The sequence below is a fragment of the Micropterus salmoides genome, unplaced genomic scaffold (assembly GCF_014851395.1).
Source record: "Micropterus salmoides isolate LMB-PRFRI ecotype aquatic unplaced genomic scaffold, ASM1485139v1 Ms_hic_scaffold_1, whole genome shotgun sequence".
Taxonomy (NCBI): Eukaryota; Metazoa; Chordata; class Actinopteri; order Centrarchiformes; family Centrarchidae; genus Micropterus; species Micropterus salmoides.
In genome coordinates this window covers 64,665,062-64,687,289 of record NW_024040040.1, presented here as the reverse complement: position 1 = coordinate 64,687,289, position 22,228 = coordinate 64,665,062, and the positions used below count along the sequence as shown (strand labels likewise).

Sequence of the window (22,228 nt, the reverse complement as noted above, 5' to 3'; positions counted from 1 at the left end):
ACAACAAAGAAATTGTAGGCTAACTAAAGTAGATATGAGTAGTGATGACAGAAATGGTAAATTAAGTCTATTCTGACATGTGTGTGCACCTGCTCAATGCCCCTGCCGCATAAGTCACCATAAGTTTCTTTGTTTGAGGGCCCCCTGGTGGCTTCAGGGCCTCGAGCACCAGCTTAGCTGCATCCTACTCTGACTGCATAAAGCACAGAAAGCCACGTTCACACCCAACATGAGCCTTAACTGTCAATGATAACACTGATCTGGAGTGTTGTATTAATGTTAAGTGACAGGCAGATGGCGCTGCAGGCCATCCAGCAGTGATGGGCAGTGATGCTGGTGAATACAGGTGCTGATGGGAGAGTGCATGAAGGGCCATTAATCCTTAAAGTGTGTGTGTGTGTGTGTGTGTGTGTGTTTACATGTATAAGCCACAGGGAAGGAGGCAGTGTTTTTTCATATCTGAGGTTTATGTGGAGTAATCAAACTAAAAACCCTGCAGCCCTGCAGAGCTGAATATTGATGTGATGCAGCCTGGAGGTCAGAGGTCAGCAGCATTAACGTTACACCACCACTCTGTTGTCTGATGAATGCATAGAGGAACAGCACCGAAGGACAAGACAGGAGCAGAGGCTCTGAGAGAAATTAAAACATTTTATCTTATGTTGACTTCTCTTATTTTGTTTTCTCATCTCACTTTTTTTCTCACTTTCTTTGTCTCGGTGGATCTTGTCTTGTATTATGAGACAAGACATCCCATTTGATCTAATTTAAGTTTGTCTGGTTTTACTTTGACAAAAAAGACTCCACTTCTTTAGGCTAAGAGAAAAGACTTTAAAATAAAATTTACACCAGATCCCCCCAAAATAATCATTACAAAGGATGAACAACCGTATATTTATTTACTCAGTACTTCTGCAGCTTTAATGTTGGCAGATACAGTCTGTGAGTTTTTGGTTTTGGTGACTGTAACCCTAACCACCAAACCTGGCAACCTCACTGCTCCCATTGATGGGTGGTTGTGGCTCAGGGGGTTGAGTGGTTGTCCAATTAACAGTAGGTCGGTGGCTCGATGCCTGGCTCCCCCCAGTCTGCATGTCGAAGTATCCTTGGGCAAGATACTGAACGATGGTGTGAATGTAGTGTAAAAGCATTTTGAGCAGTACCATTTACCACCCTATCTCTCCTCAGAGCACGTAACAACCAGACTTGAGGAAGCTAGAAATAGCAATAATAGAATTTAACTCTCCAAAAGGTTAAGTTGTGTTTTTGTCTTGACAACAAGACCATAAACTGTTGGAAGAACAGAGGAAATATGATCATTTAAAGGCTACACTTTTTAGTAAAATGTCTTTGTTTCCTGATGAGTTTTTGTGGAAGGATGATGGATTTTAGGGGGTTTTGTCCCCATCCATCCTTCTTTGTTTGCATCATAATGTTCTCTTCTGAGAACACTTTCTAACACCTCTAACATGCACCTCCTGTGCTCTTCTTCTATCCTTTTACAATCCTCTTGTATTGATTGCACTTTTTTGTTTCTCTAGGTGTTTACCTCTTTGATGCCATTTGTGCTCTTACTATTATTTTTTGCTGCTCTTACTACTATGTATTGTCAGTTGTAGATCTTGTGCTGTATTTGATGCTTTGTTGATTCTTGTATGTTGTTCCTCAAATGTAAGTCGCTTTGGATAAAAGCGTCTGCCAAATGACTAAATGTAAATCTAATGTTATAAGTAGGGGGTTGTGTTCTTGTCTCACAAATGTTTACCCACTGTGGGCTGGGCACCTCAATGCGCACGACACAATAAATAACATATGTAGAGAAGCAAGAATTTCAGAGAGGGGAGTGAAAAATAAAATAAAAAGTAGGAAACTGAAGGAGCAGAATGTGACTCGTGTTGTGTTAAACGACGGTATCTTTTCATTATTACACATGAGAACAGACAGGAACACGATTACACTGCAACACAACACATATGCTCAGGTCAGGTGACACACACACACACACACACACACACACACACACACACACACAAACACTTTGCCTTTTTGTCTTCCGCAGGGTTGACTGCAGCTTTGCTGCTCTGCAGTGAAGTCCCAGGGTGGGAGGTGGGAGTGGTGTTTGTGTGTGTGTGTGTGTGTGTGTGTGCATGGGGGGGGGGGGTGTGTGTGTCTCAGAAATTGGTTGCCATAGTCACCAAAACAAGGATTCTCGCCTGCATCACTCCTCCCAGTGAACACGCTTTCTATCGCTCTTCCTCGTTGTCTCTCTCATTTTTCCTTCCTTTTTTTTCCTCATGCTTCTCATGCATCTCTCGCTCATCCAGACAGACATACCCACAAACAGAAAGTGTATGCTGCTGGGCACTCCTGCACACACCAACACACACACACCAATACACACACACACACACACACACACACATACAGGGAATTCCCTGACGTTGCAAAAACCTACAAACAATAATACAATTAAAATCTCTTCTTGATGTTTTGATACCTGTAATCTACATATGTCAGCATTCTGCATCTATGATCTCCTCCACTGTGTGTGTGTGTGTGTGTGTGTGTGTGTGTGTGTGTGTGTGCAGTAAGAGAGCATCCTCTTCCCCACCCACTCTCTGTAGGGGTTAATCCATCATCCATCCAGCGGGGCGATTCTTGATGGATGCCCAAATGCAGCAGAGCTTAACCTTCATCTCTGACTGACTGCATCATCCTCCCCTCTGTGAACACACACACACACACACACACACACACACACAACAGATGTACCACTCTCATCACCTTTCAGCACTGGTGAGCATCCCTGTCGATACGGAGGAGGGAGGCACAGGGTGAATGAAGGGGAGGAGGGAATGATGGGAGAGAGGAGATGATGCTGGGCGGGGGGTGGGGGGTGAGCATCACAAGCCTCTGTCAGATGGGCTGGAGGCTCTTAGGAGCAACAGATAGCAGAGTGGCAGACAGAAGAAGACAGCAGAGGAGATAAGAGGGGTAACATCGCTCTTCTCTCTCCATCCCTCCGTCTCTACAACACACGACTCTCCTCTCCCCTCCTCCCACCTGACGCGGGGATTCCCCAACTTTGAGGCTTTTCCCTCCTCCTCCTCCCTGCCTCCTCCTCCTTCTTTCGCGAGCTGCGTTTGCTTTGCTCTGGAGCTTGGCGCACGGCTTTGCGACTCTAAACCGCAACGCCGCAGGCAGGAGAAGACGGACGGACTGCGGAGATGCGCGGATTTGTTCCCTGCGTCCGCCGCCTCCCACCATCACCACCTCGGACGCGCTGGTTTAATTAGATCTTCGTGCCAGTGTATGCGTGAGTGTAGGAGCGCGCGTGCGTGTGTCCGTGGGGCGCACAGATGGAGCTGTGCGCTCCGATTGTGAGAAGAGCGCCGCAGACCGAGTGGCCGCGCTCCTCCCCGGACACCTGCTGCTGCTGCAGAGCCTCGCTGATGTGAGGATGAAGAAAGTTCAAACCTCCGCCAACATGTGAGTTTTTTTTTCTCCTCAAGGGAATTACAAAGGGGTCAGGCGCCAAAAAGAGACAGTGTGTCGGTGTGTGACTCCCTCTCCCCTCTTTCTCCTCCTCCTCCACTTCTTCTTCAGAGTGAATTCAGGATGGGTCCTGTATGGCTTCTTCTTCTGCTCCCACTCCTCCTCAGAGCGCAGTTGACTCCAAACCTCACATCAGGAGTCACGGTTGAGGCAGACAACAGGACAGACTCTTTAACAAACAACACAGGAACCTCAGACAACTCCACCAGCCCCTCCAGTTCCTTCAGGACCCCAGAGCCTTCTGGATTTGCAGTGACGCCATCACAAGCTCCCACAGTGCAGGAAGATGACTGGTCACCAGCAGAAACCTTCATGTACACTGGAGACCCAACCACTCTGAAAATGGCCCGCTGTTCACGGGCGTACAGCCCACCAGGGCAGACCGGCTCCCTGCCCTTCAGCTTCAGTGACTCCCTACGGCCAGCTCTGGGCGCATTGGCCAACACGGCCAACTTCCTGAACATGATCTTCCAGGCCAGTGACCTGCGGGAGAGCACAGTGCAGGAGGATATGGAGTGGTACCATGCCCTGGTGCGTGCCCTTCTGGAGGCCGACGTGCTCATCCAGCGGGCCCTGTTCACCTTTGACGCTGACCCGGCTTCCCCGGTGCCACAGCTGGTTCTCAGTGCCTCACGAAACATGACGGCCAAGGTGCAGACCATCATCCTCCAGGACTTATCCAAGGCCTGGGAGAGCCTACACCCGCCCGCCCCAGCCCCCGATGACAGCTGGTTCAGAAGCTTTAAATTCTCGGAGTCCACCCAGCTGACATCAGCACTTTCCAAGCGGATCCTCCTGAATGACCTCAGCACCCTGGACACGCCAAAGTGGAGGTTTGGCGACAGCTATGTGACCAATCATAGTGGGGTGCGCTGGGCCAGCGCCCCCTTCCTCGACTGTAAGGACGGATGCTTTGTGCCTGGTTGGATGCTCACCCTGTCCACGTCCTTCTACGGCCTCAAGCCTGACCTGACACCAGAGTTCAGGTTAGGGCTTACTTACACACACACACACACACAGATGAACCATTACAAATGTTTTAAGAAACCAATACACAGACTGTTACAACACAAAAACACTGGAAGACACAAACACAACCAAGCTGTCTCATGCTGATGACATCACTTAGACAAGTGCATTTTTGCAATCAGTGGCTCCAAGATTGAAAATTATCACATGACAAATGTTTGGAGGCGTATTAAATTTTTGGTGCTTTTAATTTCACATTTCACACTTACCCGGCTGTGACTAACTGCAGAACTTGTCAACATAAATGCATCTGTTCACTTCAGACTTGAGCACACAGGAGACATGACACCAAAATGTCTGAGAGGGTGACCAGCAGCACACACAGTTTTGATAGAGACGGTTAATCATTTCTGTGGCGTTAAATGTGAATGTTTCCTGTCTCATCTGCAAGGATAAAGCTGACATTCTCCGGCAGCATCACTTTACTAAACATACAGAGAAGTATTCTAGGGGTAGAGGAGAGGGAAAGTCCAGTTACTCGGCCTGAGAGCCATTAAAGTGGATCACTGTTGGAAACAATCACTTGTCTGATGGAAGTTGTTAAAGGGAATAAAACTACTGTGAATCATCATGATGCTTTCAAACTCTTGATTGTACAACATAAAAGCTGGTTAAGGGTAGGACCTGATCCATCTCATGGTGATGATGTTATTGCAAGTAAACATCCCTCCAGTTTTAACTCCAGTCTTCTGGCCTTCACTGCCTGTAAAACATTTTAGAAATACTTGGTTGTGAGTCGGAAAATACATCCTTTTTTTCTAAGTCCCTGAAAAGAATGAAAGCTTTGACAGCAGCAGTAATTTTGTTTTTCACCTGCCTTTCTAGGTCTGTGTTGGCCCTTGTGACCATTTCTCCATCACTCTGGAGAAACGTTTGATAAATATTTGGAATAAAAAATGTGCTTCAATCAACAGAGTTGGATAAAATCTGACATTTGAAAGGAGAATCCACTTAAAGGTCATGCAGGTTTCTGCAGACAAGGAGAAAAAAAATGATTACTGTGTGTGTGTGTGTGTGTGTGTTTCTCTATCAGAGGTGTGATCCGTGTGGATGTCAACATCCAAGACATCGACTTGGACCAGTGTGCAACAGGAGACGGCTGGTTTGCTGATACTCACCAGTGTAACCGCACCACCATGGAGGTAAACAAAATGATACAAGGGCCCGGGGGGCTCCCTGCTACTTGCTTTCTTTCGAATGAACCAGAGTAGAAAGTTTACTTTTCTGTACTTGTATTTAGTCTATTGAGCATCAAACTGCCGAATTACAGAGGAACTGATTATTAGTAACAGATGTCACAAATACCTGGTTTACTACCTCTGCCAATGATGCCATGTTTTCAGCAGTTTGTCAGTTATCAGGCTATTTAAAAACTATTTAACAGTGAAATTGGATGGCGAGTTAGGCAACAGACCAAGAAATAAGTACAAGTGGTTGTTTTAGGGCCACCATTTATTGACCGATTTATATTTTTAGCCACGTTAGCAGCAGAGAATGTCTGTCTATTTTCCACTTAGGCTCCTCACACTGACATATCTTAACAACAATTGGATAGATTGCTATGCAATTTGGTACCTAGAAGATAAATCCTTGTGATTTTGGGTCAGAGTTTTCCCTTATTCTAGTCTATTGGATGATTGGCACAAAATGTGTTACAGACATTCATGAGACAATGAATCCTGATCACTTTGGTGATCTTTTCACTTTTTATGTAGCCCCACCAGGAGGTTGACTTTTTTGGTTAGGGGGCATGAGTAAAATATCTCAAATATGAAATGGATAGTGTTAAGATTTGGTGCAGATGTTAGTGTTCCCCTAGAGGATGAATTGTACTAACTATGGTGATCAACTGACTGTTTTGAGGGGTGATTAGCAATCTTTCACATGCTAGCACACTCAACATTACCTGCTACATGTTTCATTGCAAGTATGTTAGCACTGAACTCAAAGCCGCCACATTACATTTATTCACTTAGCTGATGCTTTTTTCCAAAGTAACTTACAATTGCTAGATATGTCAGAGGTCAGAGCAACTTGGGATTAAGTGTCTTGCTCAGGGACACATTGGTGGATGTGTCGAAGTGGAAATCCAGCCCAGGTCTTCCACACTAAAGGCATGTGTCTTATCCACTGTACCATCATTACCCCTGCTAGTGTTTCTATGTGCTTGCTTAATGTCATTAAGTCCTCGTGAAATCCAGTCCTTAAATTATGTGGGTATGCCAGTGAAAACGCTATTAATTTGATTTTTGATTTGTCATACTGTTTTCTAAAAGTTGGTTACCAAATGTTTGTGGGTGTGGCTATATCAACTCCCACCACAATTTCATGGCACCCAGCAGGTTGGTTTGAGACTTTGTATTGGTCAAGCCCCTCCCTCTAACCTTTAAGCGGCCTCCCAAAAGGGCACCCTGTCCTACAAATAGCTTTTAGATGATAGCTTACCTTTGAAGCAACAAAGCTAGAGACCTTTTACAGGGACAAAATGGATGATGTGAAAAGCAAGATGGATAGTTAAATGAGGATGTTCAGTATTATCATACTTAATTAGATGGTCCCACAAAGGGTTTTGGATATCAGGAGAATTTGTTTCATAATTTTTTTTCAAACATGATTCCACTGTACACACTCATCACACATTAGTCAATAATCTTGTGATGGGGCTGGGTTGTGTTTTGAGTGAAAAAGGCTGAGCACTCCAAGATCACACAGTTTTTACCTCAATTCCAGTGCAGCAGTTTGGAAAATTTGGATATTGGATAAAAAAAAAAACTTGCCTAACTCCAGATAACTTTAGATCCAGGCCTGGTGTTGTTCAAAACAATCAACCAATTCGAGCTTTATAGTGTCACAGCACAAATCCTACTGGAGAAATTATCTGTCGTTATGTCTAAATTAATTAAATAACATGATCCTTGATATACCGCGTGCCAATGGTTTTAGATGCCGAAGAAGTGATGTAGGCCTTACCTAAACCCTGGAGAGAGAAACTAAACCAAAATACTTCAGGGATGATTGCTATCATTCATTGTTGATCAGCCCGTCTCCCAACCCGTTCTCCTCCCAGGGTGTCACACATGGACACTTAGTCAAGACCACTTGGCGTCCCTTTTTAATGCCATGGGTACTCTTTAGCATCGTTTTTGTACATGTAGGGCTCTGCTGTCAAGTTAGCAAGAATGCTTTTGCAATATTTGGTTAGACTTTCAAAAATAACTAGTGGTTAATGTTGTGAAACGTTGCAATTAGGTTAGGTTTAGGAAACAAAACTACGAAGGTTTAGGAAAAATCATTGTTTGGGTTAAAATAACTACATTACTTACGTGACTTAACTTACGTGAGTTACAGCAGAGACATTTTAGAGGAGACACGCCGCTCAATCACATCCTCAATACATCTCAAAGATGGCGGTTATCCCGCCCCTCCTGCTAGAAAGCCAGTCTTCTGCTTTTAACAGCCAAAGCAGGAATCAAAATCGTGTGGTTCCACTGACGTAAAGGTCTGTTATTCTTCTATAGCGCATGCGCGGAAGTGGTGACACATGTGTAGTAGAAGTAACCGGTCGGGAAAAGGCGTTGCCAAGATGGCGTCCGAGTGGCATGACAAGCCTATAAGGACTTTGGTTAAAGGGAATGAACGTCTCCTGGGTGAAGCTCTGGTTTCTGACCCACCCACCTCCTTACTCTGACTTTTCTGTTGTTTATAATAGGTCTGCTTTTAGCGTTGAATAGCCTCTAAAGGGCTTCCCCCAGTGCATTGAACTAAGATGCTAAAGGATGAAATGTGGGTTGGTACCACACGTGACAAAGCAGCTATTTGACGCCCTAGGAATGAGAACGAGATGGGTATCCACAAATAAGTTTCCCGCAATTCTGCATCATAACAACTTTCTTGCGTTTGTACTTTCTTCCTCCTTCTTTCTATTTTTTTTCTTTAGTGTCTACCTCTGACAGGCTCATATTAGATAAGTCCCGAGAATGGTTAAGTCATCTTCCCTCAGCTTCCTAGCTAGCTACCGAGCAAGATCCATGATAAATAGTGAAATGGCCAAATACATGGTGAGTCAACTTACAGAAAGAGCAGCTCTTAAATCAACATATTTTTTCAGAATATTGAAAAACGTTTAGTGCTACTAAAACGGGCTTCTGTTTCAACTAAAAGTGACCTTGGCGCCTTCTGGTTAGTTAGGACAAAACAAAATAAAATGAGTAAAACATTTTTAAAAAACATAGATTGATAGAAGTGTTTCCAAACTTGAGACAGCATGTAACAACTCTGACTTCAGCTGCAGTCATGAAACAATTTCACCACAAGGGCTCTTCAGCAGCAATTCAGAAGCTTTCAATCGTATCACACAGTCTTCCTCAGCAGAGTGAGTTGCAGAAGTTCAATTTAAAAAATCTTCTGAGCACTTAAAGGACTTCTCTTCCATGTTGTACAGAACAGCAACTAAATGGACATTATGACAATTCCATCTGCTGTTTCCAAACTTTCAGTCTCAACTTTAAAACCAACATGGCAAGTAGTCCTTAAAGTGCTCAGGAAAACTAGACAATTCAATCTACTGGGGAAGATCATGTGATTGAAAGCTGCAGAACAGCCGCTTAGTCAGCCTTGTGGTGAGATTGTTTGCCAACTGCAGTTTCCAAATTCAAGAATGACTTTTAAATCATAACTGTAGGTATGCCACAACTCAGACGATCTAAACTGTAGACAAGCTGTTTCAACTGTCTAACTCACACTTGTGACTCTTAGTTACATCACAGAAATACACTCTAAACTGTTTGGGACCTCTAAATGCTTTAAGCCCTTTCTGTCTGTGCTCATTACTTTGTTTTTGCCTCTTATCCTTTGCTCATGCTTTCACCCAGTCACACTTTCACTCTTCTGTCTGCTCACCCATGCACTCCACCTACACCCTGCTCTTTTAGCTTCTGTTTCCAGTTTCCCTGCCAGCCCGTCTGTCCAAACACAATCCTCTACCTCTCATCTCAGCCGTCTATTTAAAGTTGGTTGTGCTGGGTGGCGGGCTGCAGGATCATCTGATGGATTATGGCGATAATCCAGCCCGCTGACATACTTCCCCTTTATGCACCGCACTCACAGAGATCTGAATCACAAGAGAAGAACAGTCCTAAAAATCCCCAAATCCACATGGCAGCCTTTGTCCCGTCGTGTCCTACCTGGCTTAGAGGATTCAGACAGTTTGGCTGAGCAGAGCATGTACTGGGTCACCCACTTTCTTCTGTGCTGTGTCTTATTTCCCCTCTCATTTCTTAACTTGTCTTGTCTTATTACCTTGGCACATATCGTCCCATCGCATCTCATCTCTCATCTTGTATTGTAATCTCTCCTCGTGTTGTCATCTCATCATATCTCATGCAAACAGGTCTTGCCTTGTCCATTAATGCCATATCTCTTCTTGTCCTGTCCTGTCTTTTCTTATCTTGTCTAATCTTGTCCTGTATCATCCCATCTTATGTAGACTTGTGCTGTCTTGTCCTTTTATGCCTTGTTTCATCTTGTCTTGTTTCATCTCTTCTTATCTCATTTCTTGTCTTGTGTTGTCATCTCATATCTCATGCAGACTTGTCTTGCCTGGTCCATTCATGCCATATCTCTTCTTGTCCTTTCCTGTCTTTTCTTATTTTGTCTCGTCTCATCTCATGTCGACTTGTCCTGTCAACATTTATCTCCCGTCTTCCCGTCCTGTCTCCTCTCATCTTATCTCTTCTCATCATCTCTCATGTAGTCCTTATTTGTCTTGTCTTATGTTCTTGTTTCTCATTTCCTTGTCCTGTTGTGTCCTAAAGTTTGACATCCTGCCTTGTCACATATCACCACATCTTATCTTCTCTCATTTCATCTCGTCTCATCTCATATGGTGTAGTCCTGCCCGGCCTCGTCCTTTCCTTTCAAGCCCTGTCTATGCGAGTCTCATGTAGACTTGTCATGGTTATAGCTGTGAGTTTTTTTGATAACAAGGCAACATGCATCTAAGTCTACAGTACTTTCACTTGCGATGTTGCAAAAGTAGTTTGTACTTTTTACTGATCATATTCTGTTTGCTAAAGCTGTAAAGGTTTGTATATTTAATAAATGAAGACAGAAATGTCTCTATAGCTGACTACGTAAATGTAACTATGTTCAAACAGTAGGCCTAAAACTGCAGAGGGTATGTTTCTACAGAAACTATTGAAATAATCAATTACAATCTTGGACATCCAGTTTGAATAATACATTAGTAGATTTGAAGGCTAATCAGACACCATAACAACAGAGATTTATAATACTATTAGACAGGTTTTTACAACTCTGGAAAATTATCGTGGCAACAATACTCCTCCAGTTTCTTAGTTGACTTCTCTTTCTTGAATTGTGAGGCAAACAATAAAATTAGCACAATGCTACAAACTACACAGCTATAAGGCATCAGCACCTGGAGTGCGCTGTTGCACGTATTTGACTGGCCAATGCACAGTGTTTCCAGATGACATCCCATTTTGTTCCAGCAAAAGTTGAGCATTGCATTTTTTTCGCCAAAGCGCTCTGCCAATGGTTTGGTCACACTGAAATGACATAAGTGGGGAATTACTTCAGCAAGGAAATGCAGAGAAATTTGTTGTGGTGACATAAAGCATTATTATTGATGATTTTGCTTACGTTTTTCTTATGTTGGATTTTTTTTTTTCATTAATCTAGTGCTGAAACATGTGGCATGAGTGTTTCTTGATCATACATGTTGTTTTACGGGCCGAGTCACTGCCTCATAGCAGTTACATTACTTTGATGTAAGCGACGGTTTTTGGAACAACCATGAAGCTGTAAATTGTTCAAAGTGGCAGTCGATGTTTCCACTTAAACTTGACACATGACAGGCTCTGCTGATTTACTACGACTTTACTATTTGTTGAATTGAGAAATGCAACCATGCAGAGATTTAAGTTGACCGCTCTGTATAATCCATATCACATTAATGTTCGACCCATGGCATTAGTTCTTCAAGCATCTGATAAGGGGGTAGTGGGTTTATATATACATATCTCAGGCCAGTGTGTGTGTGTGTGTGTGTGTGTGTGTGTGTGTGCGCGCGCGCTAGGGAACAGGATTTCTCTAGAAAAGGATAATGCTCTCAGTCAAGGCATTATGTATCCATTTAGGTTTTAACTTAGATTAACACACAGAGCATCCAAGTGTGTGTGTGTTTGTGTCTCTCTCTATCCCGACTGGCTAAATTGAAGCTAGCATCAGAGGGAAATAGAGTGTGAGAGAGTAATGTGACCCCTTTTCCAACCTTTATTCATTCAGGTGCTTCACAGCACCAGCAGGAAAGTGGCGGAGCTTTATGGTCTCATAGTTTAACATTATTTTTATTGTTTACTACTTAGTTGGATTCCCGGCTCCTTGAGTCCTTGGGCAAGATGTTAGTTTCAGTTTCTGATGAGCAGTCGGCACCTTTGCCTCTGTCATCAGTGTATGCATGTGTGTGAATGGGTGAATTTTACATAGTGTAATTACGTTTTGAGTGGCCGGAAGACCAGAAAGGTGCTATAAAAGTAAAGACTATTTATCATGTGTTGTGACTGTGTTATATTATTGGCTGTTTTTTTGTCCCCTATAATAATAAGAGAAAAACTCATCCATATTGCCTTGCTTTGGGGTACAGTAAGAGTTGATTGTGTACTGTAACTGGGCAGCTTTAAGTGTGAATGTGAGTAATGTAAAAACAGATTGTTATTGTTGACAAACAAACCCTCCCTGTGTACACTAAGGTTTTCACATTGGGTGATTCCACACGTGCAAAAGTAAAATAAGTCCATGCAGGAAAATCTGTTTTTAAAAAACATATAACAATTAAAACAAGTAAAAATGAATAAATGCACTTAATTAGAAAGTACTAGTACTATTTGTTCTTACTGTATTATTACTGAAAGGAAAATGACAGACAGTCTGAAAAACTTTGCAGGGGGGAATGAATAATCAGAACAATCTTTCTGTTCTTTTCAGTGCGTACCAATTCCAGGCCGGGGTTTTCGACTGGGTCAGTACTGCTGCCGCTGTAAAGAAGGTTACTACAACCCTGAGATAGCAAGTCAAGTCTCAGGTAAGTCCATTGCAAACCTCTGGCCACAGCAGGTTAAATATCTCCTGAGGTTACTGCCTCAACTGTTGGTCTTTAAAGCCCTGCACACTGTTTTCTGCCCATTTCAACAAAACCAAGATTCACATGAATTAGTAAAAGCATGAGTAAAAGCATTATTTACATTTTAATAGCCAATTGATGAAATTGTTAGTACAGTCTTATTTCAAATTCCTATGATTTATCTGTCATCTATATTTCTTACTCTTATATTAGAGAGATGAGGAAGCCATGATGGAAATGCACAAGTTAATTCATTCACAGTAACTTAACAAGAACAAATTAACTCACTTGGTAGCTCAGATTTGCAGATATGCTGATTTGACATTGGTACCTGGATGCTACCGTGTTCTCTAGCATGATCGAAGTCTAAGCCACTCTCAAACCAAACAGCCATTTTCATCCAAAAAGAAGCTTGATGAACCCGCTGCTGTTTACTACCTGCTCAGTGCAAAACAGCAGACACAGTTAGCGGTAGCTGGCAAAGAAAGTGGAACATTTAGCAGATGAGCCAGATTTTTTTCTCAGAAATTGTTGGAAACCCTAACAAAGCTAAAAGGACTCCAAATAAATGCAAACACTGTTTAATGTCTGGATGTAAAAGTAGGCAATTGTTAGCTAACACATTTGTCTAACAACTTGAAGCTGGTTATATGGTAGTAGTTGTGTATCTGTCAGTGTGTTTTGATACAGCCACCTGAATCCACTTAATGTTTCTATAGACTAAGACCGTAACAAATTCTACTTTTAAGCTAATCAAAAACTTGATTTGATTTTCCGACTAGAATAGTTCCACAGATTAGATCATTTAGAAACGTTTTGTCCCCATTTTCTCCCATGTGTAACTTTTTATAATGTATGATGTAGAAAGGTTCACACTCCATTTGACAAGTGCCCCATTCAACTAGTAGGTTGGTTCCCTCACAGGTTTCCCATCTATCAAATACAGGCAATCATGTTGGGATAAATGACTAAGCTGGGAATCAAATTTTTTTGTGGTGTACTTCTCATTATTTTATATAAAAACAAATCCTTTAGAAATATAAAATTATGACTTTTTCTGTTTCCAGAGAATTTAAAAGTGTAAGTCACGTGTAGGTCTTCACATGGGTTTGTGTAGGTGTAGATGCAGATGGTCGCCCTGTGAACGGGACTGACGGTGGCGGCATGTGTTACCCGAACATGCCCATCTGTCTCCCGTGCTGGACGGGCTGCAAGAGCTGTCAGGATGGCACTCCCTGCTGGGTGCAGGAGGCCTGGCTTCTCAGGGGTGCCGTGCTGGCCGTCCAGGGCATCTTCATGCTCCTCATCTTCGTCAGCATGATGGTGGCCTACAGGCATCGTCGAAACCGGGTGAGTCGGGTCTTTTGGCTCAACAAGGCCACCATACGTGTGGGGTTAGACAGAAGGACAATCAGGAGAGCTGTTCCAGGAATTGAATCATGATGTCAGACATTTTGCTGTGTTTAGCAGAAACTTCTTTTTTTGAAAGTTATTGTCAGCATAGACTGTGATAACCCTGAACCTGCCTTGCAATATGACTCTAAAATTGTTGCTGATTAAATGTCTTATTATAAATGTTTTTACAGACAAAACAGATGCACAAAATTAACTGTAATCAATAGAGAGCCGAAGCCCCACCTTTTTACCAAGCTAGCTTTTGTTGCTTTAGCGTCAACCAGATCATATATTTTCTAATACATGGTTACTTTCATCAGTCTCGCTAAAAAGCCAAAACATGACACTGGGGTCTCTGAGCACTCCAGTATTTTGAAACTGTTATAACAATCATCATATTGTTAGCATGAAACAACTACAGCTCGGATTATATTTTGCTTGCGCGCCAACAGCTAAGACTAACAGGTGTGAGTTCTTTAACATTTACAATTATTCATTTAAGCTGACGCTTTTATCCAAAGCTATATATGTGAGAGGTCGCACGCCTCTGGAGCAACTAGGGATTAAGTGTCTTGCTCAGGGACACAATGGTGGATGGGCCAAGTGGGGGATTGAACCGGGGTCTCTCACACCAAAGTAATGTGTTTTATCCACTGTGCCATCACCACAAAACAAAAACACAATAATTGGTTTATCTAGGTTATGATGGCATTGGGTTTCTTTATTGTTCAGTACTGTGATCGTTTTCATGGGTCCACTTGGTTCCTAGTGGTGGACTATCTCAGCTCTGATCATTTGGTGCCTCCTCATCATCACAACGCTCCGGCCCACCAGACTCCATTAAGAAAAAGAGTCATTTTACATTGCAGATCATTGTAAAAAAAACTCTTCATTCAAACTGGACGGAAACCAACTCCAGTTTGTTCAGAATAGGTCTTAAAGTCGTTGTATCACTCTCCTCAAAGCCAAAAGCTTCACAGCGAGGGACTCACATGCAGTAACATGCACGGTCAGCCGGGCCGGCTACCAAAACTAAGCACAGAGGAGGTGTGATTCTTTGCATGTAAAGAATCTCATATACAGAAACTTTAAATATAGATTTCACGTAGTTTGCTTCACCCTAGTATTTCCATTTTATGCTACTTTATAGTTCTACTCTACTACATATCAGAGGCAAATATTTTATTTTTACTGCACTACATTTGTCTGACAGCTTTAGTTGCTTATTACAGTTTTTCACACCTTTCCTGTCCAGTGAAAACCATGTATCTCAAGATGTGGTGATTTTGAATGTTTGTGATAAACTGCAGAATAAAGGGTTTTTTTATGGACTGAGAAAATGCTCCTCCTTCTTAAGCTAAATAAACTATTTAAACACCCCCTCAGATCAGATGGAAAATACACAAGCTGAAAACAGGGCTGTTTTTCTGAGCTCATTTAAAGTTGACTTTTTAGAGAGATGTGGTTCTCACAGGACAGAGATGCAACAAACACACAATGATTTTATAGAATATGATGCATTTTTGTAGACTAAACTACCCATCAGTATATAAAGTAGTTAAAATGAGGTCAGCCTTAAACATCTACAGCAGTAAAATGCAAGAGACACATTAATGCAGCAGGAATATTAATCCAGAAACATGAGATATAATAGTAAAACACTGACAGGGACCATTTTACTGATAATATTTATATACTTTTACTTAATAACGGTTTTGAATGCAGGACTTTTACTCATTTAAACCTATTTAACATAGTCAATGGACAGAAAACCCCGGTTTCATGTTTCAGCTATTCAGAAAGAGCAATAAAAGAACCATCAATGAGAAAAATCCTTGAAAACTAGTGGAACAGAAGCTAACCTAAAATCAATCTAGCAATCTAAAAACATATCATATGCTGTGGGAGATGATCAGCAGTAATGTGCAGAATAATGTGAAAATACACTGGTGTGGTGCTTTTAAGCTCATAAGTGCAACTGCCTCTCATAACTTCCCAACTGTTCCTTTCTTGTCCACTTTCTCCTCCCTCAGAGGATCCGGGCATCCGGCCTCCTCCTGCTGGAGACTATCTTGTTCGGCTCTCTGCTCCTCTACTTCCCGGTGAGTGTTTGACCGAGCCAGGCCGGCTGAGAGGCCGGCACAGATTAGAGCTCTTTACAGATCACTGCACAGCACAGCGCCACGGATTATATCATAATGGACCATTTCTGGAACGGTGAATGGGTTGAGGGCGTGTGTGTGTGTGTGTGTGTGTGTGTGTGTGTGTGTGTGTGTAAATGGTCACAGTAGGTTGTCTGCAGTTTTCATAACGTCTCTCTGCTCCAGTGCTAGATCAATCAATTTTAGATTCAATTTACCAATTAAAGAGCCATTAACATGAGTCAGCCATGACTTTTTTATCCATCTATGTGAAGGTGTCAGTCGATATGAGCTGTTCCTGCTGACTCTGACTGATTCAGTGTGTGTGCATGTGTGCGTGCTGTACTGGAGGGGGCGGCTGTGGCTCAGGAGATAGAGTGGGTTGCCTGTTAATCGGCGGTTCAATCCCCGGCTCTTTCAGGCTGCATGTCGAAGTGTCCTTGGGCAAGATACTGAACCCTGAATTGCCTCCGGTGGCTGTTCCACCAGTGAATGAATGTGTGTGAATGGTGAATGCAGATGTAGTGTAAAAGCACTTTGACTGGTCGAAAAGACTAGAAAGGCGCTTTACAAATACGGAGCATTTACATTTACTGCAAGTCATTGATCACAGATTTAGTTTAATGAACATGTTAATGCGTTCTCATGGCAGCCATATTAACTGCACACCTGGTGGGATGATTTTAAAAGATCATAACTATTATCATTATATGCAAGTCAAACTATTTTCTTTTTTGTCCATTTTGGTAGTCGTCATTTTTTCAGTTCATGAAAGCCTTCCCCTGTACTGGTTACTCTATCCCTGTGCACAGGAGATTACTTTTCTAGTTAGTCTAGAATAAACCAAAGGAGTGAGTTTTTGAATGAGCAAAGGAGTGAGTTTTTGAATGAGCAGTGATGACAAAACAGGTTACAGACTGTAGATAAAAACAAAGGTTGGGGTAGTTTAATGCCTGGATTTGATATTCCCACTCGCTGCCATCTTGGCAGCTACATGAGACAATCCTAATTCATATGCCTGATTTTATTTAGGATTACGATCAGGGTGCAATTGAGGGGGACAGGCTGAGACATCTGTCAATCAGGCAAACATGCTTTGAAACACACACACATTTGGTTGTCAGGTTATTGGGTACATTTAGCTAAAACTAATGCATTCTAATACAACCGTCAAGCAATAAATTGTGCCTTCGAGAAGGTTATAATTTTAGCCGAAACTATTTTAGAGACGTGTTGGTCATTTTGGAGGTTTTGCAGTTTATAATGCTGTTGAATTGTGTAATTTTGAGTTGTGTTGCTAATACTTACCTGCTCATTAGCTCCTCCAGTTGTTCAGCTCCATGGAAATCTTCTTAACTTAAGCCAAAACTCTTAAATGGAAGAAATTTTCCATTCAATTCCAATACACCTTTTTAAATTCAGTGAATTCATTTATGCTATTAGTTTGAATGAAAAATGCAACAAGTGCTTTTTACGAAGTTTCAATTTAGTCACAGATCAATACTGGCCCTAGTCCTTATGATATGTTAGATGTGAATTTCCTGTAATTTCCGTGTTTGAAGTGAATTTTCAAGTCCTTGCTAAAGACCCACCTCTATTCATTGGCCTTAAAACAGAGTTGAGTTTTGTCTTTGTGATCTATCCTGAATTTGGAAATTAGTTTGGTCAACTGAGGTAGTTTTTAAATGTACTATATAAATATATTTGAAATTGAACTTGAATTTACAACTAACAGCTAATGTTCTTTAAAGTTTAGTTAAAACTCGGCCCTCTGTCTAACACCGTCCAGCAAGCAGTTAAAGATAAACAAATGTTTTGTATAGTTTATACACTTGTAATATATGGTTTATTTTAAAGACTCAGAATTTATTCGCGATGTATGTCGGCACTATGTGTAGTACAATGCAGCATGGAATAAAGACTACTGCAAAAAACAAAAAACTGAAAAGAAAGAAATATAAAGTATAAAAAATCAAATATTAAATATTATATATGGTATATATATATAAACTGTAAAACTATATACAATGAAGTAAGACAGGCTAGTGCGGGAAATGAGTAAAATCTTTTTGGTGTTTTGGGACGATGCGGGAGAAATTCAAAGGTAAATTGCAGCCCACATACCTGACTGCAGTTCTGAAAGTCCCGGATGAAAGGTTAGAGTTCGCTCTCTCATCTCAGTGAGGGGTCACTGTGGTGGGGGGTCCATTTGATCTACAAACAGATCACCTGCTGGAGGGCTTGTTTGGTGCGCACATGGATCACCATCGTCTCTACCGTTTTTCGGCTTAGTACCAAGTAAAATATAATACATGCAGATGGGAAATGTAACTAAATACATTTACTCAATTACGGTACTTGTGGACAAATATGAGGTACTTGTACTTTAGTCTCTATGAGTTGTTTCTTTTCACGTCACTTTCTACTTCTACTCCACTACATTTAATTAAAAGTTTTACTTCACGACATTTATCTGACAGCGTTAGTTACTTTACAATTAGTTACTTTGGATGTTTTACAAACTAAACAATCAATCAATTATTGGAGAAAATGAAAAACAAATTAATCAAAAATGATAGACTATATAACAGTATAAAAGTCAAAGGAGACATTTTACACCTTTAAGCACTTTCACTTTTAATACTTGAAGTACATTTTCCCAATAACATCTTTAGTGCACCTTCAGTGCAGAACAGAGTATTTCTACAAGTTGGTATTAATACTTTGCAAAGGGTCGGAGTTCTTCCTCCTCCAATGAATATATCTCTCATGTTACTTAGGAAACAAAAGCAGCCACATTTGTGAATAAAGCACCCATATGACGGCTCTGTTAAAGCCCTTAACATAAAAAGGGAAAATTGTCTACTAAATATAAATCATCATAACTTCCCTTGGAAGGTTTTTCTATGATTTGTAAAATGTTGGCAATTCAGCTAGGAGGATTAACAGCCATTCAGCTGAAAAATAGATTTTAAAAATCCATTATGTTGGCAGCGACTTTAAACCACTCTGTGTCTGTGGTGTCCTCATTTTCCAACCTGCCGTTGTTTCCCCGCAGTACTGATACATATAATTAGTAGACAAAATGTCTAAAAGGTTTGTGCCATGTGTGAACAGTCGACACAAAACATTTTACATGTGAACTGTTGAAACCATCCAGATAATCAAACCCATCAATGCTGCAGATTATTTGTGTTAAAGGAATAGTAAGCTAAATCTGTCTTTTGACTTGAAGGCTTTAAAGGTGTAGGGTGCTGCCCCTTTAAGGACGTTGATTCTGTGGGCTCATGGGATCGCGGAAGAAGAGGCGCTGTAAAAAAAAAAAAAAAACTGAACCGAACCGAACTGACCGAGAAAGCAACGTTGATGCTCATTTGCAGACTTTCTTATGTTCTACAACAATTACAGCTAAACACTTAATCTGAACTATATGTTCCCAGCGTGGTAAGTCAAATGTTGTTGTTATAAGTATATTGATAAAAGCACTATGTAGATCGCCATTCGCGATTAGCGCCTAAACGCCTAATGCTATTAGTTTGTTAGTTTGGATTGACATTTGGTTTAAATTGCTTATTTAAACATATATGCAATATGTGTAGCATTTACAAGGTTTAATAGGTGTTTGTAATACAGCGACTGTTTAGAAATCTGTATTGATAGTTTTATTACACACATGTGATAATATTTAATGCCTACATAGTCTACCACGTGTGATATTTGCTTTGTACGGAATATCTTTGATTTATAATGTTTATCATCTAAGCTGATGTTATGTTGTAGAAAACTTATTTGGGAAAATGATACATGACTGGAAACTAAAGGTGAATTATTTGTATTTACAGTTTGACCGCACGCACACACTTATGTGTACATTGTGAGTTCTGCACAAGTGGAATAAAGAAAAGAGAAAACACAAAATCCAAGTTAATGTTATCATTCATGGGTAACATTAAAGTCAAACACGAGGAGTTAAGAAGATTAATGACAACATGGACCAAGATTCAGAAACAAGTGTTACTCCTGATCAACAACAAAGATGTCTCAAGCGTCAACGTGGAAGTGCAAAGGCTGCAGTGACACGCTTGATGACACAGATTACAACTTCTATGAACTGTAACCAACCCAAAGAAGTGGAGATGAAACTTCCTGCTTTGGATGAGGCGGTTATGCGTTTTAATGAGATTCATGACATGTACCATAAATCATTAGAAGACGATGATGACGTTGATGCTTCTAAGGGCTATTTAACATCAGTCCTGCGTGATGTTCAAGACTTGCAGCACACAGTCTTGAGCTGGTTTGACGACTTTAAGCCATCAATGGAGGATCCAAACATAGAATCTTCAGATGCACTTCATTTCCAAGAGGAAGAGTCAAAGTTTGATGAAGCCGTTAAATCTCCAATGTCTTCAGTAGACCAGCTGTCTACCCAGCTTCAAGGGCTACAAAATCTAAGACAGAAAGAAAAGGAAGAGTTTTCCATGCTTATTGCTCGACAGGAAGAACGCCTTCGTGCAGAGTTTAACTTACAACTTCAACATGCAGTATTGGAAATGGATGGTCTGAAAGGCTTACTGAAACTCAAAGATGCTGAGATGGAGGAAAACCGTCGAAAGGCTGAGTTAACAACAATAAATAAAGACTTTTCCACTCCTGTCTCAGGTAACGCATCCATCAACTTTCGTTCCTCACTTTCAGCAGAGAATGAGAATTCTTTATGCCAACTATTAGACCTGTCAAGGCAACAATATCAGTCACACATCGATTCCATGCATCTACCACCAGTTGACATCATCAAGTTCGATGGAGAACCTTTAAAGTACTGGCAGTTCATGAGATTGTTCTCCTCTGTGATTGATAAAGAGACAGTGCCAGATCAAGAGAAACTCACTCGCCTGCATCAGTACACTGTCGGTCAAGCTAGAGATGCTATCTCACATTGCTTGTACAACCCCAACTCTAGCTTGGGCTATGCTGAAGCCATGGCTATTCTGAAGAGACGTTTTGGCAATCCATATGCAATATCACAAGCATGGGTTGACAAGGTGCTTAATCACAAAGATATTAAAGACAACAAGCAGTTGCAAAGCTTCGCGGACATTCTGTGCAGCTGCCGAGACACTTTAAAGGCAATGAAGTGTGAGGAAGAGCTAAACGGTGGACGCACTTTGCTACAAATTGTGGAAAAGCTACCTGAAGACATAAAGAAAAGGTGGCTCACAATAAACTATGAGATCATCAAGTCTGGTCATTTGCCAAAGTTAGATGACATAGTCAGTCTTGTTCAATCAGAAGCTGAAAAGAGGGCAGATCCTATTTTTGGGAATCTCCTTAGCTCTGCCAGTCGAAATTCTCCAGCAAGTTCTAAACCAAGTACTAAGTCAACTTTCAATAAGAAAAAGCAGACATTTGCAACAGTGTCAGTTACTAATGAATGCACCACCTCATCCACACCAAAACCAACATCAAGATTTAAGTGTCCAAAGTGCACTGACGGACATTTTCTGAACCAGTGTCAAGCCTTCAGAGCTCTGTCTGTTCAAGAGCGGTTGGCCTTTGTTCAACAAAAGCAACTCTGTCTGAACTGTTTCATGAAAGGTCATCGCAGCACAGTCTGTACTCGCACTTGGGTATGCAAGGTGCCTGGATGTGGGAAAAAACACAACAGTTGGCTGCACTCCGCCATTGTAGCTTCTAACAACGACGACAACGCCCAATCTACTAATCAAGCTACTAGAGGTGAGCCAACTGCTGACCCGCCTCAAGCCATTCAAGCACATGCCACTAGAAAGTGCATTGAAGCCAGTCGAAAGAAGATTGCACTTCCCATCTTGCCCGTAGTGGTTTCAGACAGACACAACAGATTCTCTATGAATGTCTTTGCTTTGCTTGACAGTGGCTCTAATGGGACCTTTGCTTCTAAGAAGTTAGTTCACGCACTTAAACTGGAGTCATGCAAAATGAA

General features: G+C 41.5%; 1 protein-coding gene across 1 annotated transcript in view; it reads left to right on the top strand.

Annotated features, from left to right (window-relative positions):
• The first annotated feature begins 3,338 nt into the window (after positions 1-3,338).
• si:ch211-156l18.8 (probable G-protein coupled receptor 158) overlaps positions 3,339-22,228 on the top strand; it is a 32,962-nt gene continuing 14,072 nt past the window's right edge. The window contains 5 exon segments of the mRNA XM_038713253.1: positions 3,339-4,541; positions 5,618-5,726; positions 12,592-12,676; positions 13,845-14,077; positions 16,156-16,224. Of these exon segments, the coding sequence (XP_038569181.1) occupies positions 3,619-4,541; positions 5,618-5,726; positions 12,592-12,676; positions 13,845-14,077; positions 16,156-16,224 (1,419 nt within the window). The 5' untranslated portion in view covers positions 3,339-3,618.